This window comes from Sorex araneus, chromosome 1, assembly GCF_027595985.1.
Source record: "Sorex araneus isolate mSorAra2 chromosome 1, mSorAra2.pri, whole genome shotgun sequence".
NCBI lineage: Eukaryota > Metazoa > Chordata > Mammalia > Eulipotyphla > Soricidae > Sorex > Sorex araneus.
The window spans coordinates 125,334,133-125,356,762 of record NC_073302.1 but is presented as its reverse complement, the minus strand read 5'-3'; the positions used below and the strand labels follow the sequence as shown (position 1 = coordinate 125,356,762).

The 22,630-nt window shown below is 49.6% G+C and overlaps 1 protein-coding gene across 1 annotated transcript in view; it reads right to left on the bottom strand.

Annotated features, from left to right (window-relative positions):
• EGFLAM (EGF like, fibronectin type III and laminin G domains) overlaps positions 1-22,630 on the bottom strand; it is a 188,323-nt gene that overhangs the window by 7,245 nt on the left and 158,448 nt on the right. Inside the window, exons 17-22 of the mRNA XM_055139954.1 lie at positions 21,426-21,542; positions 18,334-18,514; positions 12,697-12,720; positions 10,177-10,255; positions 8,193-8,336; positions 689-772 (exon numbers count right to left, since the gene is read on the bottom strand). Coding sequence (XP_054995929.1) covers positions 689-772; positions 8,193-8,336; positions 10,177-10,255; positions 12,697-12,720; positions 18,334-18,514; positions 21,426-21,542 — 629 coding nt within the window. The remainder of the gene's footprint in view (positions 1-688; positions 773-8,192; positions 8,337-10,176; positions 10,256-12,696; positions 12,721-18,333; positions 18,515-21,425; positions 21,543-22,630) is intronic.

Here is a 22,630-nt window from a genome sequence, read left to right as displayed (position 1 = left end):
CATCCTTATACCAAAGAGAGAGAGAGAGAGAGAGAGAGAGAGACAGAGACAGAGACAGAGAGAGAGAGAGAGAGAGAGAGACCTCAACTCATTCCTCCCACCCATTTTTTCTCTTTCTCTCATTATGGCCATATATTTCATCTGAACTTGGTAAAACTGAAATTTTAAGGGAACAATTCACCCAAGGAAAGTCAGGGAAGTGCCCTCTTTGAGGAGGATTATGTCTTGGGAGAGTTAAACAAGGTTTCTAACGTAAATGTGAGATTGAAAAAAAAAGCAGAAAAATTAGAAGAGGGACAGGGTAAAAGGAGGAAGAAGACAAGGAGGAGGGGGAGGATGAGGAGAAGGAGGAAGAAGAGAAATAATAATGAGGAGGAGTCTTCAAACACCAGAAACGTCATCTCAAAAGGAATAACTGCATCTCGCTAGGCTTCACCACCTTGCTGAAGTTTGCCACCATGTTGTCATGTATCCATCAAAGCTCTGCTGTTTGAGGCCACTGTGTGCAGTGGGGGTCTAGAGTCTCTCTAGCCTGTCCTGTGAGTGAAGGGCATGGCGGGAATCAGTAAAGAAGGTCTGACTGAGCAAGGTTAGGAGGCACGATGAGGGGCAGGATAATGAGGCTCAGAGAACAGGTGTTCACAGCCCACCTCCATGGAGCTCTGTCTCCTGTGGACACCGGACTCACCTGACAGCCTTGACCCGGTGCCACCGACCATCGTGGAAGGAGCCATTCACCATGATGGATGCCACACCACTGCCCAGGTTGTAGCTAAAGTATCAGAGAAAGAGAAGATGAAGAACAAAATAAAGCTCTGATAAACAGGCAGACACCAGTGATGCTCCCTCACAGATGTGTTTTGGCACTCAAACTGGTTTTCTTATATGGCTACCACATAGTTATAAAGGGCTGAAATTTCCAAGGGGGGCCATAAAAGACCAAATAATTTTTTAGTTGTTATTAAAATATCCATAACAAAATTGACCATCTTCACTTTCAAGTGTCCATGGGCAGCAGTATTAATGCTTTGCAAGCAACCTCCACATTTCTTCATGACCTTGCAAAGAAGGTAACTCTGCCTGCCCGTCAACCCAGTGACACTCCCTTTCTCTGACAGCCTCTACTCTGTGTTATGCCTGTAGGAATCTGATTGTGATACATGTCTCCTCTAGGAAGGATCACAGTTTTTCCTTTCTTGACAGGCTTATTCCACATAGCATATTGCTCTCAAGACTGATCCCACCCCCCACCCTCCCAAAGCCCCATGGACAGAAACACCAAGAACATATTTTATTCTTCCTAGTTTGTTAGGAATAGAGTTATTCTAAATCATTGTAGCACTGTAGCACTGTCACACTGTTGTCCCGTTTTTTGCCCGAGCGGGAACCAGTAATGTCTCCAATGCGAGACTTGTTACTATTTTTGGCATATCGAATACGCCACGGGTAGCTTGCCAGGCTCTGCCATGCGGGCGGGATACTCTTGGTAGCTTGCCGGGCTCTCCAAGAGGAACGAAGGAATCGAACCTGGGTCAGCCACGTGCAAGACAAAAGCCCTACTCGCTATGCTATCACTCCAGCCCAGCTCTAAATCATGACTAGACTTTATTTAGAAATGTTGTATTAGATTAAATGCTCTCCCCTTCCCAGAATTCTGTGCACTCTCAGAGCTTCATAATTAGAGAGGAAATGGAAATAGGGTGCTTACCCATGGAGTTAAGGTGAAATCATACAGAATGTCAGCAGCCCTTCATTTAATAGGGCCGACAGCCTCATAAGAAGAGGACAGGTGGATGCAGAGAGGAGAAAGGCATCTGCAAATGTGGGCAGAGCTAGGAGTGATGCAGCTACAAGCCAACGAACACCAAGGACTGCCTGAAACTCCCAGGACTTAGAAGAAACACATAAAACAGGTTTTTCTCTCAGAGCCCCCAGGGAAAAAAATGAAAAATAAAAAATAAAAATAAAAACCCCAAAACACCCAGTGCTGCCAGTACCTGCATTTTAGACTCCCAACACTTGACTTATGAGACTATAGATGACTATTGTCTGAAGCCACCCATTTCATGGTCATTTGTTACGGCAGCCCTTGGAAACTAATGCATTGTTTTCACTTTTTACAAAACAAAAACAGAAGAGAACAGAACAGAACATTGCCGGAGGGAGTCCCAAAGGTATTAGGGGAATTTGCCTAAAATCCCCAAGCTGCTGTGTACAAGCTGAACTTGGCATAGTATCGACTGCCGGGCCCCCCCATTTCACTCTGAAAGCAAAGTCCACCCAGGTCGCTTTTGATTTCCTCTTTCATTTTTCCAGATACCCAGACACCCCGAGACCCTCGGGGTATCAGAAGACGCGAGCATGTTTACCAGAGAGAAATAGTCCTCTTAGCCCGGCGTTCATTCAATTACTCGGATTTAATTGGATTCAACAAATATTTAGTGAATGACTACTCGAGCGCGGGCATGGGCCCAGCAGCCCAGCCCTCCCCCGGGTAATGGGATCAAGCCTGTGTAATCGTGCTTTTGAAAGCAAATGTGTTCCATACGGCCGCGCTCCAGCCCTCCTCCTTTAAAAGCACGTGCAGCTCCTTCTCTTGCTGCCCAAGAACCAGGGAAAGCCGTGCGGAAACCCGTGTGGGTGCCCGAGCGTTGGCAGGCGCTCCTTCTGAGCCCAGCGCCGGGCCAGGAAGTCCACGACACCGTTCACCAGGGAAAGGATGCTTGAAGAAAGGAGGCTCAGAGAAGTCACCCAGCCCATCGACCTTCAACCAAGAATAGCGTTTGGGGGACTTGACGAAGCATGGGACAGAGCTGTCACTCTGACCCTGGAAAATGCACTGTTTTCTAATGAATTTTCCCACATCAAGTGCTCCTTGGAGGAAGGAGGGAGGAGGTGGAATTTTCAGCTTGCAGGATTTCCTGGCCAAACGCCGCCGTGAGAGACATGAATGCAAAACGAAGTGGGTGAGAGTGGGTGGGAGGAACTTTGCTGAATTACCGAGGCTGGCATTTAGGGGAGCTAGTGCGGGGTGGGAGGAAGTGCCAGGTCGCTGCCTCAGAGGCGCCTGTCTTCACGTCCCCGCTGACCAAGAACCCGCTGTCACCGTGGGAAATTTGCTTGACCTCTCTGGGCCTAAGAGTTCTTCTCCTCAAAGTGGGGTTAACTTTGCCTTCCCCGAAGGATTTGTGGGGAGTATTAAGTTAAGCTCGCCCAAGGGCACAACACTTAGCAAGCACCAAATGAAACACCCTCCACCCCAAGTATATGCAGTGCCTAATACAACCCAGAATCGCCAAGGTATCTAGAAAGGAGAAAGTGGCCACAAGCTGCACCTGGTAGAATGGGGTGTGTGTGTGTGTGTGTGTGTGTGTGTGTCCTTTCTCTCCTTTCTCTCCTCTCTCTCTCTCTCTCTCTCTCTCTCTCTCTCTCTTTCTCTCCTCACACACACACACACTTCTCTCTCTCTGTGGATGTGTGTGTAAACAGGCTGTAAATATGTAACCCAAAAGAGTTAGGAACACCCAGCGCTGAGCATCAAGGTGCCCTCCTGTAATGCAGGGAGACTGGCTGGAATGTGATTGTAATCTAGCAACTAGAAACCTTTTCAGCTGTGCTGGGACAAAGGACAGGCTGTCCTTCTGCATGATGACATTCTTGGTCACACAAAGGGTCTGACTGCTCATGGAGTCCAACCTAAATTCTGAACATAGGGATCCAGGCACCACTGAAAGGCAGGGGCTGTGGGTGACACGCAGTAGCTATCCCCATGGCCCGACTATCCAGCCCCCGGACTCTGTTTGATTGAAAACTCTCTAATCAATCTCCTGCTCTCCAGGTGGCCTGACATGTGCCCTTGGACAATTGTCACTCATTAATGACTAGAGATAAATGTCACCTTCCCTGGCAGAGGATCTGAGGGAGCCTTCCTGAAAGTGTTTTCTCTTTTATTCCGGGTGGTGGTTATCTCAAGGTGTTTATGCACTGAAAAGGTTTTAAGATTGTACCCTCAGCATTGTGCGCTTACGTAAATGATCTCTCCAAGGATAACAACCAAAAAAAGATCAAAGCAAAAGAATGCGTGAGTAAGAGAACATAAGTGAACATCTATGGCATGTTTGATTTCTCTCTCCGCATCTGGGGAACCGGGTTTGGATGAATTGGTTCTGTTGACCCAAGTGGGCCTACTGAATGTGTGGTACATGCGATGGCTGAGTTCAGGTGCAGCCTGGGACCCGCTGGCAGGTGAGGCCTTTTGGAAACCTCTCGACAGCCTCCATGTTGGAACACATCTTAGCTGTGTTCTCTTTACACTGTAGCACTGGCCTCCTTCCTGAGGTCTAATCTCTTCTCTCTGCTGCACTGAAATGTTCTTGAAATCACATGGAAAATTAGTGGGAAGTCCAGAGACTTTCCACAAACCCACTCCCTATATCCTATGGTCCAGGTATAATCCTCAAACCAAATGGAACAAAGCAAGAAAGCATGCTCTTAGCCAGGCGTCCTGATTCCCTGCCTTTCTTCTACTTAATCCAGCATCAAAACCCTAAGTCACCTTGTAAAGAGTTCCATTGTTTTTCCTCCTCCTCTGGCAGAAGCGGCAGAAGGAGGAGCATTTAGGTGAAGAAAGAATTTTATTTAGCTCGCTATTGTTTTCTTTGAACCTAGATCAAACACCAAAGCCTCAAAAATGGCTTGTCCGCATACTAGAGCAGCCCATGTAGACAAAGAGCAAGGGCCCGTGTCTTAGCAGAAGCAGAGAGATCGTACCCAAGATATGGCACTGCCTGACATGCGGCAGATCTGACTCAATTCCTGGAACCACGTTTGGTTCCCCAAGCATGGCCAGGGGTCACTCCTGATCACAGAGCCAGGAATGGGCCCACCCCCCACAAAATCTGCTGAGCGCAAAGATGGGAGTAGCCCCTCAAACCAAACCAAAGGGAATCTAGTCATAATAACTACACTTTACAGAGCATTAGAGACTGCTTCTCTGCTTATATTACCAATAGGAGGAACATTCTAGAAAACAGAAAACCATGATTGAGGATGATCCTTTTATCTTAAAAATAAATCAATAAAGGTCTTTTTTTAAGTTTAAAGCAATCTTTTGACCTTGAGGCTGGTGGGACCAATGCCAGGGCCCAGCGATAGACCGCCTGGTGTACTGGGGACCACCAGGACCACCCAGCAGCACCTGGTGGCCTCTCAAGTCACACTTGGCAGTGCTTCGGCAGAGGAGAGAGTCACGGGGTACCAATGACCTGAGCATGCAAGGCAGGCACCCACCCTGGGTATCTCCTTGACCTGGATGATCGTTTTTGAAGATCACTGTGCCTGGGATTGGGAGATCCAACAGCCATGTGCCAACCAGGCTTCTATCCTTGGCTCCCAACATCACCAGGGCAGCTATACCACCAGATGGCCCTGGAGTTCCACTTCACTTGCACAGCAGAGCCTTAGCCCTGAACTGCTGGCATTGCTGGTGGAATACTGCCAGGCAAGGCCCTTGTCCCCATGGACACCGCTTAGAGTGCTATTCCCCAAAAGTCATTTTCCCTAATAACTAGCCCCAGAAGATCTTGTCTCAAGCCCTGTGCAAGAGCAAACTTATACCCCCAAAACTAAAGCCTCTTTTCGGACGTAGCCATGTGAGATTTGGAGGAGTCAGATGGCTGCCAGCCGGGGCCCCGGGGGTGGAGTGCAGGCCAAGTCCAGGCTGGTGGTCACTGCTGACTCAGTTTCTCATGTCGGGGCATTGCATTAGCTGGGTGCTTGCTGGCCTCCCCACACCTGCTTGGCGGCGTCTCTGCACACTGGCCAGGAGGTCACCCACCTCTGCCAGGGCCAAACTGCTGTGGGCTCACGTGCAACACGCTCAGACTGGGAGTTGGGGATGACTCAGCAGCAAGCCTGCAGCTCCAGGCCTGGTCTGGGGGACAGTCCAGCACCTAGCGCGCCACCACGACTCCACGCTTAAGAGGAACACACAGGGCCAAGTTCCACAAACCCGAGAAAGAAACGGTAGCTTAAGAAATGTGTCCAGGCGGGAACGCGGTGGCTCATCGTGGGCCTTGGGAATGGGGTGGGGGGAGGGCTGGCCAGGAGCCGGGTGTGGAAGCTGGTGGGAGCTGCGGGGTGGGCCCTGGGCAGATCAAGTTTCCCTGATGAGCTGGGGCCGGGGCCGGGGTGGGGGGGTAGGGGGGTGAATAGATTTAGCTGGTGGTTTTAGGGGGGAAGTCGGGCCTCCCACCCAGGGCTGAGCTACTGTTTCACTTCTCTTTTCTGGGCACAATCAGGCACTTGAGGCCTTGGTGAGGTTAACCACAGGAAAACCACAAGAAAATGGCTTCGCAGCAGCCAGCCGGCTTCGGGGTGTGAAGAACTTCATGTGTGACCTTGGGCCCAGCCAGCAGGGTGAGGGGCTAGGCGGGGAGCGGAGGCTATGGCCTGTCAGCTCTGACCTGCGACCACACAGCCCTCAGAGGCACCCCGAGCCGCAAGACCAAGTCCCCCAGCAGGCATTTCTGGAAGGGCAAGTGTGACTGGTATCTCCTCGCTGGAAACCCTGCATTCGCTGCAGAAGTGGGAGAGGAAGGCTGCTGACGGGGTTGCCAGTCACCTCGGAACACCCATGGAAGCCCCCGAATTCAGGCTTCATCTTCTTTATGCTTTGACTCCCTTTGTTTGCTTTGTCTCATGGGATCATATAACCCCATCCCCCACAGGGAGCACCCCTGGGCCTTGTGGGGTGGCAGCAGAGAAGCAGCAGAGGGCTGCAGAGAGGGCGGGGTGTGCCAAGGTCAGCAGGCATCAGGATGGCCCTGGGGGTGGTGAGCACAGAGGCTTGAGAGTTTGCATTTCTAACAATGCCATCCCCTGCCCCAGGCCCATGATGTGAGCATCAGTGCTCTGGCTCACCCGCTTGAGAGTAAGCTCTCTAGAAACGGTATTTCTTTTTCTTTTTGGTGGGTGGGAGGGTCCATCAGGCAGCGCTCAGGGGGCCCAGGACCTATACCTGGTGATACCTGGCCTGATTGTGGACCTGGCATGCTTGGTCAGCAGTGCCATGTTGCTCAGGCTCAGCTAGGCGACCCCCGGCCATGTGCTAGGCACATTCCTTAGGCTCTCCACACACCAGGTGTGTACTCCAGCTTTTGAGCCATTTACCCAACCGAGGAGAAGCTTTTTCATCTTACACCAGCCAGTTCCCATTCCTTGGAGAGAGGTTGGTTATGTGTGTGTGTGTGTGTGTGTGTGTGTGTGTGTGTGTGTGTGTGTGTGTATCTGGGGATGGAACTTAGGGACCCACCCTTATGAGACAAAGGTAATTCTTGACCTACTGATACCTATCTGACAAATTTGAGAACAGATAAGTTTGCTCTTCAAATAGATGAGGAAGGTCTGCAAAGATAGTATAGTGGGTAGGGTGTTTGCCTTGTATGCAGTTGACCTGGGTTCGATTCTCAGCACCACATACAGTTCCCCAAGCCTCAGCAGGAGTGATCTCTGAGCACAGAGCCAGGAGTAAGCCTTGAGCACAGCTGGGTGTGGCCCAAGCTATACCGGCCATTGCAGTTATCATCCACAAAGCATGAGCTGACCCCATGACCTGCAGACCTCCAAGAGTTGTGTGTGCCTGGTTCTTCGCAATGAGGACCGCAGCATCTTTCCCAGGCTGCCCAACTGTACAGAAACAGAATCCAGACGCAGAGCCAGCGAGCGTACAGCTGAGAGCCCGTGTCCAGGGCTGGCCTTACCCAAGTCCACTTTCTCCAATTCCTTCACTTACAAATGGGGACCACAGGGTAGTCCCCTACTAAAACCGGGGCCCCTGGATTATTACTGGGCTACTGGGGAAATATTTTAGGTTTTGAAGCCTCAAAACAGCTATGCCACCATCACTGCAAAGCCACCAGAGACAATATATAGATAAACAAGAATGGCAGGTGTCATAAAGAACCTCATTCACTAAGCTAGAGGGAGGGAGGGAGGGAGGGAGGGAGGGAGGGAGGGAGGGAGGGAGGGAGGGAGGGAGCGGGAAGGAGGGAGGGAGGATTTGACCCTCAGGCTGTCATCTGCTGAGCTCTGTGCTATCAGGTGGACTCTGGGTGGATCAGGAATCCACTGGGACAGTCAAATCCAGCCACTTCATGATCTGTGCCACCCGGGAAAGCCCGCCCTGTGGTTACCTGAACACCAGAGCTCCGTCACGAAGGCCCAGGGAGATGAAGTCACTGTTGGATCTCATGGGGCTATCTCCCCGCCACAGCAGCAGGCCGTCCTTGGCAGTTGTCTTGAACCTCATGAACGCATTTGATCTCGATCCTGAAACCCTGGCGGAAACACAGGAGTGATGCAGCCCCATCCAGCATTCTCCACCAACCTCCTTTATCCGAGAGACCCCCGTTTGGTCTGTCTGTCTCACTCCCCATTATAAAGATTGTCCAGGCTTTTTGATGTGGAGATTCAAAGAGATTCAAAGGGGGCACCCGGAGATCCACAGGGGCACCAGGTCTTGGAATCCCACATGACTCTGCAAGTCCACTCAGGCTGCAGTGGTGTGGGGGGCGCTCCCCGGACAGTGCGGGCTGAGCTGAGCAGGACTCTGGCCAAAGCCACGGCCTGGGCTGCACCTCCAGGCCCCGTCTCCAATTTCCCTGTCCTGCTGCTCAAGACCCTTTTGGCAGGGGGTGGTGTGAGCTCTCTTTCTTGATTGCCTAAGACTCGAGTTGGCAATTGTTGGGTTGTGGTACTGACAGTGGATGTCCACTCTGGCATCCCTTTGAGGTTAAAGAAGAGGTCATCAGAGGGCAGGAGCAATAGCACAGCAGGTAGGGCGTTTGCCTTGCATGCGGCCAAACTGGGTTCGATTCCCAGCATCCCATGTGGTCCCCTGAGCACCGCCAGGGGTAAGTCCTGAGTGCAGAGCCAGGAGGAACCCCTGTGCATCACCGGGTGTGATCCAAAAAGTAAAAAAAGCAAAAAAAAAAATAAAAAAGATGTCACCAGAGAAGGCCTCCTGGGCATTTCAGAGGATGATGGGGAAAGAAGAAGCACGAGTTGCTGACAGAGGAACAGTGAGGTAGGACTGAATGGAATCTAATCTTGCACCAGGGCAGCACTCATTGCTGTTGGTCTTTTTCTTCTTTTCTCGCCTTGCAGGTCCTTCCTGTTCTCTGTCCCGCATCCAGGTCCGGATGCAGAACACATTCAGGAGGGGAGACCCTGCCTGTGTCTTCTGGGCCTGGTCTGCACAGAAAGCCTGCCGTGCCTTCCCCTACAGGGCCTGGGTACTGGGCAATTGCTATGACTCCTTCCCTACCCAGGGACCCAGAGCTTCTCCCATGTTTCCTATACATTGATTGGAGTAAAGTTAATCAGACGGCTCCACATCTCCTGCAGCGAAGGGTTAGGCATGAGACCCTGACCTAGTACTGTCCAATGAGATGGAGAACATTTATCTGGGAAAGATTCCTCCCCTTAAAAAATAAAAGCCACTAAAAGCAAAATGTGGGGAAGCAGGGTGGTGGCATCCTCCCCGTCTTCCCCCACCCACTTCAGTCCTACCGAATGCACTTGCCCTGCCTGCTTTAGAGTCACCTGCTGAGCATCTTGTGGGTAGCTGAGAGTGGGAATAGCCTCTAGAGAACATGTTGAAGATAACGAGGCAGAAATGGGAGAGAAATTTGAATCTCTGGTAACAGCTCCACTGGTGAAGATGCAAAGGAGGACAATGAGCCTTCGGGGGGTGGGGGTGTCGGGCTGCAGCGTGCCTGACTCCAGGAAGAGACTGTGATCAGACAACAGCCGGAACCCCGTCCCCCCCCCCCACTGCCCGGGAAGCGCCCTCCTGGCCAGGCTCAAGCCACGAGTCCTACTGCTCCACACCGCCTGCATCCTGCACGGTCCAGCACTGGGGAGGCTCCCCTCCCAGGCCCTTGGACCCAGAAGGGCTTGGGTTGCTTGTCATGAGGCTGTTTGATGGGCTGCATTCATGTGTGTTTTGTTTCACTCTGTTCTTTGTCTATGTTTATGTTGGTATCTCCTCTCCCTTGAGGGGCCCTGGTTAGGCTCCCACATCTCCGAGGTGGGAGATGGTCAGAAGCCTTCAGGGAGGATACTGAAGATATCCTCCCGCAGAGAGACAAGGAAGGCATCTGTTGGCACACTTACCTCTTGAGGATATCCGGATTGTCATAGGTCAGGTAACTGCGGCCAATAAACTGCGGAATCTCAATGGGCTCTGTGATCGCTGAGAGAGAAGAGAGAATGGAAGTTACTAGCTTGCAGTGCTCTCGACCCCAGCACTAACCACGAGGGAGGACAGAACAAGGGTCAGCCCCAGGGGAGGGGACATTGAGTGCTCCCTTCTGGGCTACCCTTGGCCACATTAGCCTGGAGTTGGTGCTTGCCTGATGTCCCCTCTCTGGGGAGTGGCCATTGCTGCTATTGACCTGAGAAGACTGGGAAGAATGTGCAATATGCACAAACATGAACGGGACCCAATTCTTCTAGGGAGCTAAGGAGCACGTCTTGGGCCAAGCAGGGAGCAGCTGAGGATGATTCTAAATGTGCTTCAAAGGAAGCAGAGGAGATCATTCCCAAACCAGGCCCACTGGGATTTCTGGACTTGAGATCAGGACCTTGAGACCAGTGGCAGAGTGCAAAGACCTCTGACTGGCCCCGTACAACCACATTCCATGGTTATATCACTAATTTGCCCCACCAGGCACTGGGGCAGCAGAGAGGAAAGGGGGCAGTGGTTTCTGCCCATTTTATGGGTAAGATCAATGAGGTCCAAATAATATCAAGTATTTGCTCCAAATTAAGCTAAGAGAGCAATAAAACAAGAACGGGGTGGGTTCTTCTGATTCCCAGGCCCAGATCACTCTTTACTTTGCAATATTTTAGAAATGCTGTCTCCTCCTCCCAGCTTCTCATCATTGTGGTTTTCTTTAAAAGAGGAAGAATTGCTCTTTGACACACATTTAGCAAAAGAATGGGTTAAGTAGTCATGGTTGGTGTCACACACTAGGAATAAATTAGGAAAATTTTTTAATGAAGTTGATAAAAACAATATCTCTTCCCTCATTTAGAAAGACACAGAATTGGCGGCTTAATGACATTACAGTAGAGTGAATCACGTCATCAAAGAAATGTCCATTATGAGAGTGAACAGTCAGCTCCTAAATGAGTTATAGCTTTACAAATGTATGCGATGGTTGCAAAGATGGCACTGAACCCAGGAGAGAAAACGTCTGATTATTTGACATTATGAACAATGGATGGGAGTTTAAATAACCTGTAGACATTAACCAAAAAAGGAAGGAAGGGATGGAAGGAGGGAAGAAGAGAAAGATAAAAAGGAAAGGAAGGGAGGAAGGAAGGAAGGAAGGAAGGAAGGAAGGAAGGAAGGAAGGAAGGAAGGAAGGAAGGAAGGAAGGAAGGAAGGAAGGAAGGAAGGAAGGAAGGAAGGAAGGAAATGAGGGAGAGAGGGAGGGAGGGAGGGAGGGAGGGAGGGAGGGAGGGAGGGAGGGAGGGAGGAATTACAGCAAACCAAGAATTCAATGACAATGAGCTCCCAAACTCTATGTTCCTATGTTGGCAGGTTACCACCACATGTTCCCCAAATTCCTTTTCACAAAAACAAAGGAAAGAAAGAAAGGTGTGAAAACAAGATCAGCAAAGAGAAATCAAATCTTCATAGATAATTTGGGCGATAATGCTATTGACATAGGCGGTAGAACCCCAGACCAGGGTCCCAGCCAGAGGACCCAGCAAGGACAGAGGTGACATGCTCTCATCTTCACAAGCCTGGGCAGCCCACCAGCCTCTCTCCCTGCTGGTGCAAGCAGAAGAAATGGGGGAAGAAAGCAAGGGAAAGGAGAAAGAGGAAAAGAGACTGGAGGTCATATGGGGCATAAATAGAAAATCAAGTAAACAGCGGGGAACCTGTGGGAACACCGCAGTGAGAAGAGAAAGCCAATGGCCAGGGAAAGGGGGAGAAGTGTGGGGCGAAGGTGAGGCGAGGGGGAAGAGAGAGAGAGCAGAGAGGGAACAGCTGTGGGGTGGAGAGTGGGGAGGCGATGGACCCAGAGGAAGGGAAATCAGAACAGGGTGTCAGGGAGGTGACAATATGAGGCCAAAGGTGCTCTTAACTGGAAAGGCAGGTCGCAAGGTTCCCAATCCCCAGAACCTGGTGCCAAGCTGGGCGAGGGCAGAGAGATTGTGCAAGCTGAGGAGGAGGAGCCCTTCTTAACATAAGCAAGGTGCCAGGCGGCTCCGCAGCTCCGACTTTCCTGCAGGGGAGGGTCACGGGCAACCCGGGGCTTCTGTTATCGGCTAAGAGCATGGCCTGTGGCCAGCAGTCAGGATATGCTTGTCACATGACAACTTGGCACAGGGGCTCAAAAGGGGTCTGTGCGCTCCCTGTCCGCGAGCCTCCCTCCACCCACAGCACCCCTCACTTGGGAACTCAAGTACACCCCCAGGTCAAACCAAGAGCCCCGGGTGTTCTCAGGGGTGGCGCTTTGGGATGGAGGATTCCCAGGAGCCTGGTAGTGGGGTGTGAGTCTTACTGGGGCTACCTTCTGCCTGTGGCTGGCATGCACTGGGTCCACGCAGCCTGGCCAGAACCCACCCTGGTTACTGCCCAGTGTCCCCACTGCTCCTCGGAGGGCTTACTGTACTTACTGTTGAGGCAGTAGTTCCCACACTCTGCCCGGTGCCAGCATGAAACAGAACAAGGAAAGTCAGAAATTCACAGTCCTTGTCCGTGTCTAGGGCCTCTGTTCGCTGATCCTGGAAACTGGTTTCATTTCCTTCCAAAGTTGTGCCCAGGGCCCGGCACATCCTCTTAGGAAAGGGACCAGGCATCTCAGTAGGAACGAAGCCACAAGAGATGCTATATTTTTTCTCACCCCAATCAGAACCAAGGCGGGCAACTCACCTCTCCGAGTGCGGGTTTCACGGCAGGGTGAGTGCAGGGAGGGAAAGAAGGGCCAAGGAGGTGCCTATAAGGAGGGGCCTGACCCTTGGGAGTTTCCCTGCCTTTGCACTGACAATTCCCACTTTTTCTAAACCTGGAAAAACTCCACAGAGAATAATCACTTACCTGGTCACCAAGTATTACTTTCCTTGGCTCTGGGCTGCATGTGCAAAAAATATAAAGAAGCTAACCAAGCTGTCTCCTCTCCTCTCCATAGTGGAAAAAGAGGATTGCCCCGACCCTCTGCTGCCTCTCTGCAAAGTTCTGAAGCCCTCGTCATTTTGTGATAACAAAGGCAGGGCATTGTCAAGAAATGACACCAGTGAATGTCCAAATGGCGAAAGTATCCTTGGCAGCATAAATCCTTGGCGCATAGGGATACATATTAATGCCTGCCTAAAATATTAGAGCTGGAAGTGACCATGGAGCCCATCCTGGACCTTTGTGGTCCAAGAGGTAACAACCTAATTCGGTGTAGCAGACAGTTTTCTATCTTGTCTTTTTTCTGTGGCAAAGGCAGATTTCAGGATGCATGAGTTAAAATGTATTTTTTTTTAATCTCTGTCTCACATTTATACCTGAAAGCTTGGGCCATCTGGTGTGTGTCTCTCTCTCTCTCTCACACACACACACACACACACACACACCCCACAACCTCGTTCCCCGCCCCCACACACAACTCCGTTCCCTCCCCCACCCACACACACACCAATGACTAGCAGACTCTATCAGCCCCAGACAAAGTAAATTTTCCACTAGAGGGACTCCGTTCCCAAGGGACTCAGAGCTGAAGGGAGCTGGCTTTGTGGTCCAGTCACAGGACCTCAGCGAAAGACCTGGGGGTGTTGTAATCGGGCTTTCCCAACACCCAGAGCTCTTCTCCACAACATCCTGCTGGGTGGGGCCCCAGCTTAAGCCTGAGGCAATACTTTCTTTCCACAGGGGCAGCTCAGGCTCTGCCAGGCAGCAGTCATCCCACCCCACCCCACCGCAACCCTCACCCCACCGCTAGACAGCGCTACTTCGTGCAGAATTCTTGGTAGACAAGCAGACTGCTGTGTCAAAGGAAATGAACACAAATTTTCTCAACACACTGGAAAACTTTGGCTATCTACAGACCAACATCTTGCCTGAACACCCACATGCAGCTCACGGTTTACTGCTGCACCAGGCAACAAAGAGAAATGCCTGAAACACGCGGACTCTTTCTTCTCCACTTGTGTTTGTTAATAATCTCAGTGTTCAGAAAGGAGAGACTTCACTTACAGAAGCTATGTTTCCATTCAGTGGGACAAAAAAAAAAGACACCTAATTCCCATCTAGAAATATAATATTATTCTACTAGGTGAGGTATAAAACATCCTAGATGTTGCCTATGTGGTAGATACTGATTGATCGCGCCGGGTCTGATCTTTCAGCACCTCTCATCCCACATGTGTGCCAGCAGCAATCGGTGTCACTAGTGAGACCAGCTGTGGAGAAACACCGCCACCTAGCGTCCTACTCAGTCCTATACCAGCCGCATCCATGGTGTTCCCAGGTCAGGAGAAAAAGGGACTTTAATTCTTCCCTTGAGTCCTGAATACTATAAACTGGAAGATGCCCTGGGAACGAACAGCACTCTAGATTCTTAGACACAGAGCCTATACAGGCTTCAAGGACAGCTTCGTAAGAGATAACTATTTAACTGTGCTTACCCAGTACCACCTTCTTTACATATGTGTTGTGAAATTCTGCTTTAATCTGGTAGTAACTTACTTTGATAAAAAAAAAAAACCTCCAGAACTGAGATGCCCAGGGAGGATTTGAATGAGCAGAGAGAAGCAGAAAGAAATCTCTAGGGACAGCATACCGTTTTGAGAAGGGATGTCTAGATATTAGGGTGCTATACGGGATGCTGAGGCTTGAGGGGGAAGAAAGCACCATAAAGACTGCCCAAATGGATGAGAGCCTTCAGATTTTTGTTGGGGGCTGGAGATGTAATGCAATCAACTGAGTGCATATGGGTGTCCTGGAGTCAATCTGTAGTTCCTCATGATCCCATGTGTGCACCCCAAGCACAGAGCTGAGGACAGAGCTAAGAGTAGCCCCCAAGGCACTGCTGGCTATGCCCCCAACTAAAAGAACATTTGGTTGGGAATTAGAAGACCCTGCTGTTTCCCCGTCCTATCTGGCTCTCATGGCCGGGACAGAGAGACTTGATTTTCTGTAGCTTCTGTGGCCATAGGGTGTTTTAATGGTCCTGGAAACACCCTTGGGAATGGAGTTAAACTGTATAACTCCTGTTTTCAGGACTTATACAGGCTTCTATCATTAAACTTCTTATGCCATCTAAATAAGAACAAGGATCAAATATTCTAACTAAAGCTTTAATGGAATTTGTCTGCTTGCCCATAATTCTCTAACATACGGAAAGAAAACTAGAGCCAGTGAGAATTCCAAAACCAAATTCCTGGTGGAAGTGTCCCTTAGTATGGATTAAATGAAACTGGTGCTGGAATTTCTACAACATGGTATTTGATGCAAAGGAATAAATTGTACTTCCAAGGAGGATACCAGGGATGACATCTTGCTTTGGAAGCATGATCTGGTTCTCAAAATACAAAGGGGCCAAGGAGATAGAACAAGAATTAGGATCTGTGCCTTGCATGCGACCAACCCCAGTTCAAGCAAAGGCTGGTCTGATGATCCGTGGCACTGTGGGCCCAAGAAGCACCTGGTTGGCCAAGTATCTCCTAACATGGCTTGGAAGTCTCCTGACTCCCAAAGAAAAGAGAAGAAAGGAAGAAAGAAAGGAAGAAAGGAAGGAAGGAAGGAAGGAAGGAAGGAAGAAAGAAAGAAAGAAAGAAAGAAAGAAAGAAAGAAAGAAAGAAAGAAAGAAAGAAAGAAAGAAAGAAAGAAAGAAAGAAAGAAAGAAAGAAAGAGAGAAAGAAAAGAAAGAGAGGGAAGGAGAGAAAGAAAGAGAAGGAAGGAAAGAGAAAGAAAGAAAGAAGTAAGGAAAGAAAGAGAGAAAGAAAGAGAAGGAAAAAGAAAAACTTGCTGGATTAGATAGGATTCTGACAGTGAAGGGCAGCTTCTAACATTCCTAGTGTTTCCCATGAAGAATTTATCACAACGTTTGGAATATTCTTTTGCATCATTGTTGAATGATGTAGATCCCACCTCTCTGCCTTCCTTCCCCTCCCTGCCTCAGGTCTGGATTCTCTCTCCCGACATGACAGCAGTCTGTATGGCCACTGCCCTGTATGGCTGGTGGCTGGGAGCCCATGCCTAAAATCTTATCCCTGTTCATCTTCTCTGGCCCGTGCCAGGACAGGATCAGAGGCAATCGGGATATTCCTCTCACAAAGACTCTCCAGGATTAAAGGAAGGCTGATGGTTTGCAGGGAGCACTAATTTTATCCCAAAGTTCTAGAGACCTGAGCACAGCACAAGGGCCCTGGATCTCCTGGATATAAAAATCTTGGCTCTGGCTTAATAAGTTGCAAGAAAAGAAGCCTAAAGGTCCAGCCCCGCCCACCTCACCCCCACCACTACCCATCCCTTGGATCTTGGCAGGAAGCCCAGGCTCTCCCTAGACATGGCCCCTTCACTCTGCTTGGTTTCACATTGACCTGGAGCCTAGACTGAGGAAGTTCTAAATGCAGGCACTTTCCATCTCTTCTGCCTGATGTTCTGTAGAAGGAAATGAGGGCTAACACAATCACAAATGACCCTTTCCTTCTTTCTTACATCCCTAAAGCTAAATGCTTATTTAATCCTGAACCTTAGACTATTAGCGTGAGCACTGGAAGGCTGGAGCAAGACTGAATGGCCTTGGCCTGTGGTCAAAGTGGAGCGTTAGGAAACCTAAATCCAATTTTCTAAATGAACGGGCTCCTCTAAAACAAAATCTCCCAGAGGACACGCTATAAACCAAACCATGAAAATTGTCATCAGGTTAGTTCACAGATGGGAGCTGGGGGTATCATCACAAGAGTGAGGTAAATGAATGTCATGTAAATCACATGTCACATGATTTGTCAGGCAGGTTTCAAAACTCATTTAAATAGAAGGCTACTCAGGCTTCCAACTGGCAAATTGGCATCTTTCATTTTATTTATTTATTTATTTTTTGCTTTTTGGGTCACACCCAATGATGCACAGGGGTTATTCCTGGCTCTGCACTCAGGAATTACCCCTGGCAGTGCTCAGGGGACCATATGGGATGCTGGGAATCGAACCCGGGTTGGCCGCGTGCAAGGCAAACGCCCTACCCGCTGTGCTATCACTCCAGCCCCCTCTTTCATATTTTCTAAGACGGATACGAATCAGGAACCTGGAAACATAGGAAAGAGAAAAAGCACATTCCTTCATTAAGGCTCGCTGTTTGTTCTCTCTCGGCCTATCTGCCTTCTTTGACTCATTCAGCTTGACATCCTGAAACAGGTAGTGCGCATGGCCCTGCCAAAAGGGGTCATGGGAAAATCCCTTCTGACACCAGGCCCTTTGGCCTTGGCCTCCCAGGAGCTCAGGCTGACAGCTAGGCCCTGCAGGGCTGGTGGCCTGGAACCTGCCCTCTCAGACCAGGGCATGTTGGAAGCTGAGTAGCTTACAGCACCTGCCAAGGCAGTTTTCCTTTACACACCAATGGCAATGATGATGAATCTTCATCGATTACCTAACAGGCCTTCTTCTAAAGGCCTGACACATGTCACCTTGTTTTTCTTTTAATCGAGATGTAAACATGTGTTAGAGATTATATCTGTTTTTGATTCCCATTTTACAGATGTAAAAACAGAGGTTTAAAGGAATCTTAGGTTGCATGGAAAGTCACACTATTCAAAGGTTATCCATACTAGTGGGAGTAACTAAGGTATAATGAATATTGTCTGGACTTGGACACGATTTTCCATCTTTTTTTTTGACAGTACACACAGAAAGAGGATAAAAATATTGTAAAAATATTTGTCTCCTAATTTCTTCTCTTCAGCTACTTTAGCACCAGTGGCTGGTGTCCACCTGTCTGGAGAAGTTCTGGCTCAGATGGGGGTTGGGAGGGGTCCTGGGAAAGTGGGATAACAGACAACATGAATTACCATTTACATGTGGTAGATCATTGAGGAAATCTTAGGAAGGAGTCAGGAGGGTGGGGGTGGGGGATGGAGAAGCTATTTATCTCTGGTTGCAGAAGTCCTGAAGTATTTTAATGAGTAAATACTTAAAGTGATTTATATATAATTAAACATTTTGTATGTGATTAAAATTATTGATTAAAAAGAATGGTGTGGCTGCACCTTTTAGAGTGATGGCCCTGCCCTCCCTCCTCTAAGGGGCGGTCCTTCCAGCAACTCTCCAGGTACCTTTCTGGCAGTGTCGCCCCTCGAAGCCCAAGGGGCAGTCACAGTCATATTTCTCCTTCCTGGGCTGGCAGCTGGCCCCGTTATGGCAGGGATTCACCACGCAGGTGTGCGCTGTGTTCTCCAAATTCACGCCCCTTGTCAGGTCATGCATCAGGTTGATGGTCAGGTCATTGATGATGAGCTGAGGACAGAAAATGGAAAGGAATTCAGGCGTTCAGAAAGCATCCTTGTAGTCTTCTGAGACCTTCCTGAGCCTGCTCATGGGCATGCTGTGGCACGAAGGAGCTTTATAAAGGAGAAAGATCTGACTCCTGTTTTCACAGTCTGGTAAGTGAGGCAGGACTGGAGGTGATGGCTTTCGTGCTCTCGGGTGGGGTAGGGGCAGAATCAGAAGAGAAACAGCCACTGGACCAGGAAGACCAGCTCACCCCAGCGGGAAGCACCTAAAGAAGTTCCAATGACTACAAAAAAGAGGGTTATCAACCATGCAGCATGTTGCAATCTCCTGGGAAGTATTCAGAGTTATATATTAATAGGGGTAGGGGACGAGAGATAGCGGCAGAGAACAGGACTGGGGTCAATCACCAACACCCCAGATGGTCCTGTGAACCCAACCAGGAGTGATCCCTGAGTGTAGAACTAAGAGTAAGCTCTGAGCACCACAGGGGATGGTCCAAAAGTCAAACAGAAAAGAGAGGAGGGGGGAAATGGGGAAGGGAGAAGAAATATACTGATGGAAATATTGAAATGTCTCAAAGGACTTTCTCACATGCTTTGCATGAAGGAGCCCCGGGGTTCATAGGGTCCCTGGCACCACCGTCCTCCAAACACTGAGCAACTGGTAGCAATGCAGGGTGTGATCCAGTCCCCCACCCTCCCATCACACACACTAATAGTCCCGCCCTACTTGGATCTGCCAAATCAGAGCCCGAGAGGCTGGGATTCCATCCCTGGCCACTTGATAAAGCTTTCCAGAGATGCAAAGATGCAGCTATGGCTCAGACCTGCTGCTGACAAAACCCCAATTTAGGCAGTAAGGACCTAAGAGGGCGTGATTGGTCTTGACGGCATCAGAGAAGCTTGGTGTGTTCTGTCTTCCTTCCTCCAGCCCCATGACCCAGCCTGTCCTGATGTCCTGCTGTCCTCCATGACCCCTCACTTCTTTTCTCTTTCCCTCTTTCCCATTAAAACAACAAAACCAAGTGGAACTGAGAACACATTCTTTTATTTTTATTTTATTAGTTTGCTTATAGGGCCACAGCTGACTGCCCTCAGGGCTCAGATCTGGCTCTGTGCTCAGGGATCACTCTTGGCAGTGCTTGGAGGAACCAGGCATCCAAGTTGGATTGACGACATGCAAGGCAAGCACCCTATCCCCATCACAATCTTTCTCACCCAGAACTGAGAAAACATCCTAGGCCGGTTGTGCATACCCACTGGGCAGTTTCTTAGCCCCAACCCCCCACCCCAATTCCCTGAGATGGGGTTTCAGCAAAGCCAGTGAATTACCAGAAGAGGTTTTTCAGGTTCCCCAACCTCACCTAAATGGATGCACCATTTTTTAGCCCTTGCCTATGAACTGTTGGATCTTGTGTCATAAGGCTTTGCAGAACTGAGGATAAAAGAGCACCTCCCAGGCACCCTGCAGGGGCACTGAAAGGTGAGTGGTGACCCCTTCTGCCACTGGGATCCTGTTTCCAAAGGCTTCATTATTTTGGATGGTGTCTGGAGAACAGGGCTGAAATTGCCCCAGTCCGAATCGGAAGTTCTTGGAAAGTTGCCAGGATTTTTCTAGATCAACCCCTCAACCCCTTTTCACACTGTAAGTGAAAGGACCGTGAAAGTGAGTCATGTGTTCTTGGGAACAGCTCAGAATGCACCATAGGGTAGGGCAGGCAGGATAAAGAGCAGCCAATGACTCAGCCCTGGGAGGCTGGGGGGTTTCCAGAAAGTGAGAAGGAAAGAGGAAAGTGTATGCTATGTGAAGTGTGGGATGGGAGGCAGAGCCTGACCAGGGTAGTGCATGTTTCAAGTGAGAATCTCAAGCCATGATTCAGTGGGGCCTCTTTCCCTCCTGGATGGGCAGTGGTCTGACCTGCATGTCTGACATTAGGGGAAACTTCAGTCAGCCCCTTGATTGGGGCTCAGCCCCATTGAGAGAACTTGGATTGACTGGGATAGTCCCACGGTTCTTCCCAGCACCCACTGTGCAGAGTGCTAGCACCATCTGCTCTCTCTCTCTCTCTCTCTCTCTCTCTCTCTCTCTCTCTCTCTGTCTCTCTCTCTCATCTTTGTCAATCGCACTAGAAAGGATCAACAGTCCACATCCTACCCTTGGCTTGGCTGTCAAAAGAGACAGGATGAGATTAGCATCCAGGAACCAAAGGCTTTTTAAAATTCACCTCCTCCCACTGCTGGTCCTACAGAAATCTGGGCTAGTGGGGCAACCGGCACACCTGCTGCAGGCAGAACATCATCTTTCCTAAGAGGGGAGATTACTGAAGCCCCAACAGAGGAATGAGAGGAGAGCTTGAGGGGAGGCAACTTTTACTAGCAGAATGTTTGCTTTGCTTTGTAGGTCAACCCAGTGGTGCTCAGGGCTTCCCCTTGGCTCTGTGCTCAGGGATCACTCCTGGCGGTGCTTGGGAGACCACTGGGGGGTGTCAGGCAATAGAAGTCAGGTTGGCTTATAAGGCAAGCACCTCTTAAAAGGCAAGTCCCATACAATTGCCCTGGATCCTGTAAAGTGACCCCCCCCCCCAGGAAGGTCCAGAGACAAGTCTGCTTTGGGCCTCTGGTGGTTGGTTCCCTTTTGTAGGATATCTACAGTGACCCACCGCCCCAGCTTTGCAGCAGCCTTCAGATATGTTGGTGGATTTGCTGAGAAAATATCTGTTCCCTGAGTTTCGTTCATGCGGTGCCTGCTAGGCCCAGGCGCAGGGGTTATAGAAAGTGGGACTGGGAAACTGGGCAATGACCATTTGCAAGTCCAATCCCAGCCCTTTCTCAAAGCTGCTTTATAGGCTGCAGGAAGAGGCACCAGGATCTGCAATCAGAGTTCCACCAGAAACAAGAGTCCGTGACACCAGTACCTTCTGGATGCTTCCCGTGAAGGGCTTGAGGACACCGGAGTTGTTCTTCACCTCGTCATAATCAGGAACTCCGCCAATAAAAATGTTGGAGCTACATTTTATCTGCGTGAAGCCTCCCTGCCAAGAGATGGGGGGGAGGTATAGCTCAGAAAAGAGGATCAGCTCCAAGCAATCAGTCCCATATAATCCTCTGAGGTCCTTAAAACTCAGACAGAAGATTGAAGCATGGTGTTAGGACAGAAGCTGACAGGCTTATTTTGCTCTCTAATCTTCCTGGTCCTGGCAGCTCAGATCTTAGAGTGATCTGCAGTGAGTGTGAGTGAGGAAGAAGGTGCAGGATTTGTCTGTGACTGTTGCTCAGTTCACAGGAGGCTGGCTGTGGTTAGAAGCAGCAAGGAAGAGGCAGACTCTTTAGCTTCCAAGAATGCGAAGGCTAGTGGGTGGGAGGCATCCCTCCCTAACCAATGAAGTGGGCAAATGAATGCTCCTACTTTCCAGATTTGGGGGAGAATTCTTCATTATCGATCCCCAAAGTCCTACAAGCACCCATGGCTGGAAGACAACAAGTTGTGTACTATTTTGTGACTAAAATGCTTCAGACACCAGCTGACATTCAAAATGTTCCAATATCCCCAAATAACAGGCAAAGACCAATTATAACTTGAGATCTCTGGGAATAAATATACTTTCACAAAAATTATTGTTTGCTTCAATCATCAGTAAAACAAATACATCAAGATAGCACTTTCTCATTGATTTATGAAATACAATTGGTCAGCTACTAAGACACAGGCATGAAGTGCTGGATAAACAACAGTGAATATAAACTAGTTCCTGCAAAGTTTCCACTGGGAAAGGGTTATAGGGAGGGGTGGCAGTGAGGGGGTGGATGGCTGCTCAGGGGTGGGCTGGGTGGGGGCTGGGTCTCATGCAGCGGGGAAGGGCAGACAAGGAAGCTAGAAATGTAGTGGCCAGATAAAGGGGTGAAGTCGGGGCTAGGAAGGAATGTAGGCAAGGGCAGAGGCCAGAAAAGGCTGGATTATTCTTGGACAGGAATTTATATTTCACCCCCAAGGTTTTATGCAAGAGAGAGACTAGTCAGGACTGTGTTTTAGGAAGGAAGCAGTGGACCAGCTAGATAAAATTAGCGGCTCAGAGTTGTGGAAGGTGGGGGGAAGGGGGGGTGGCGGGGAATGTGCACTGGT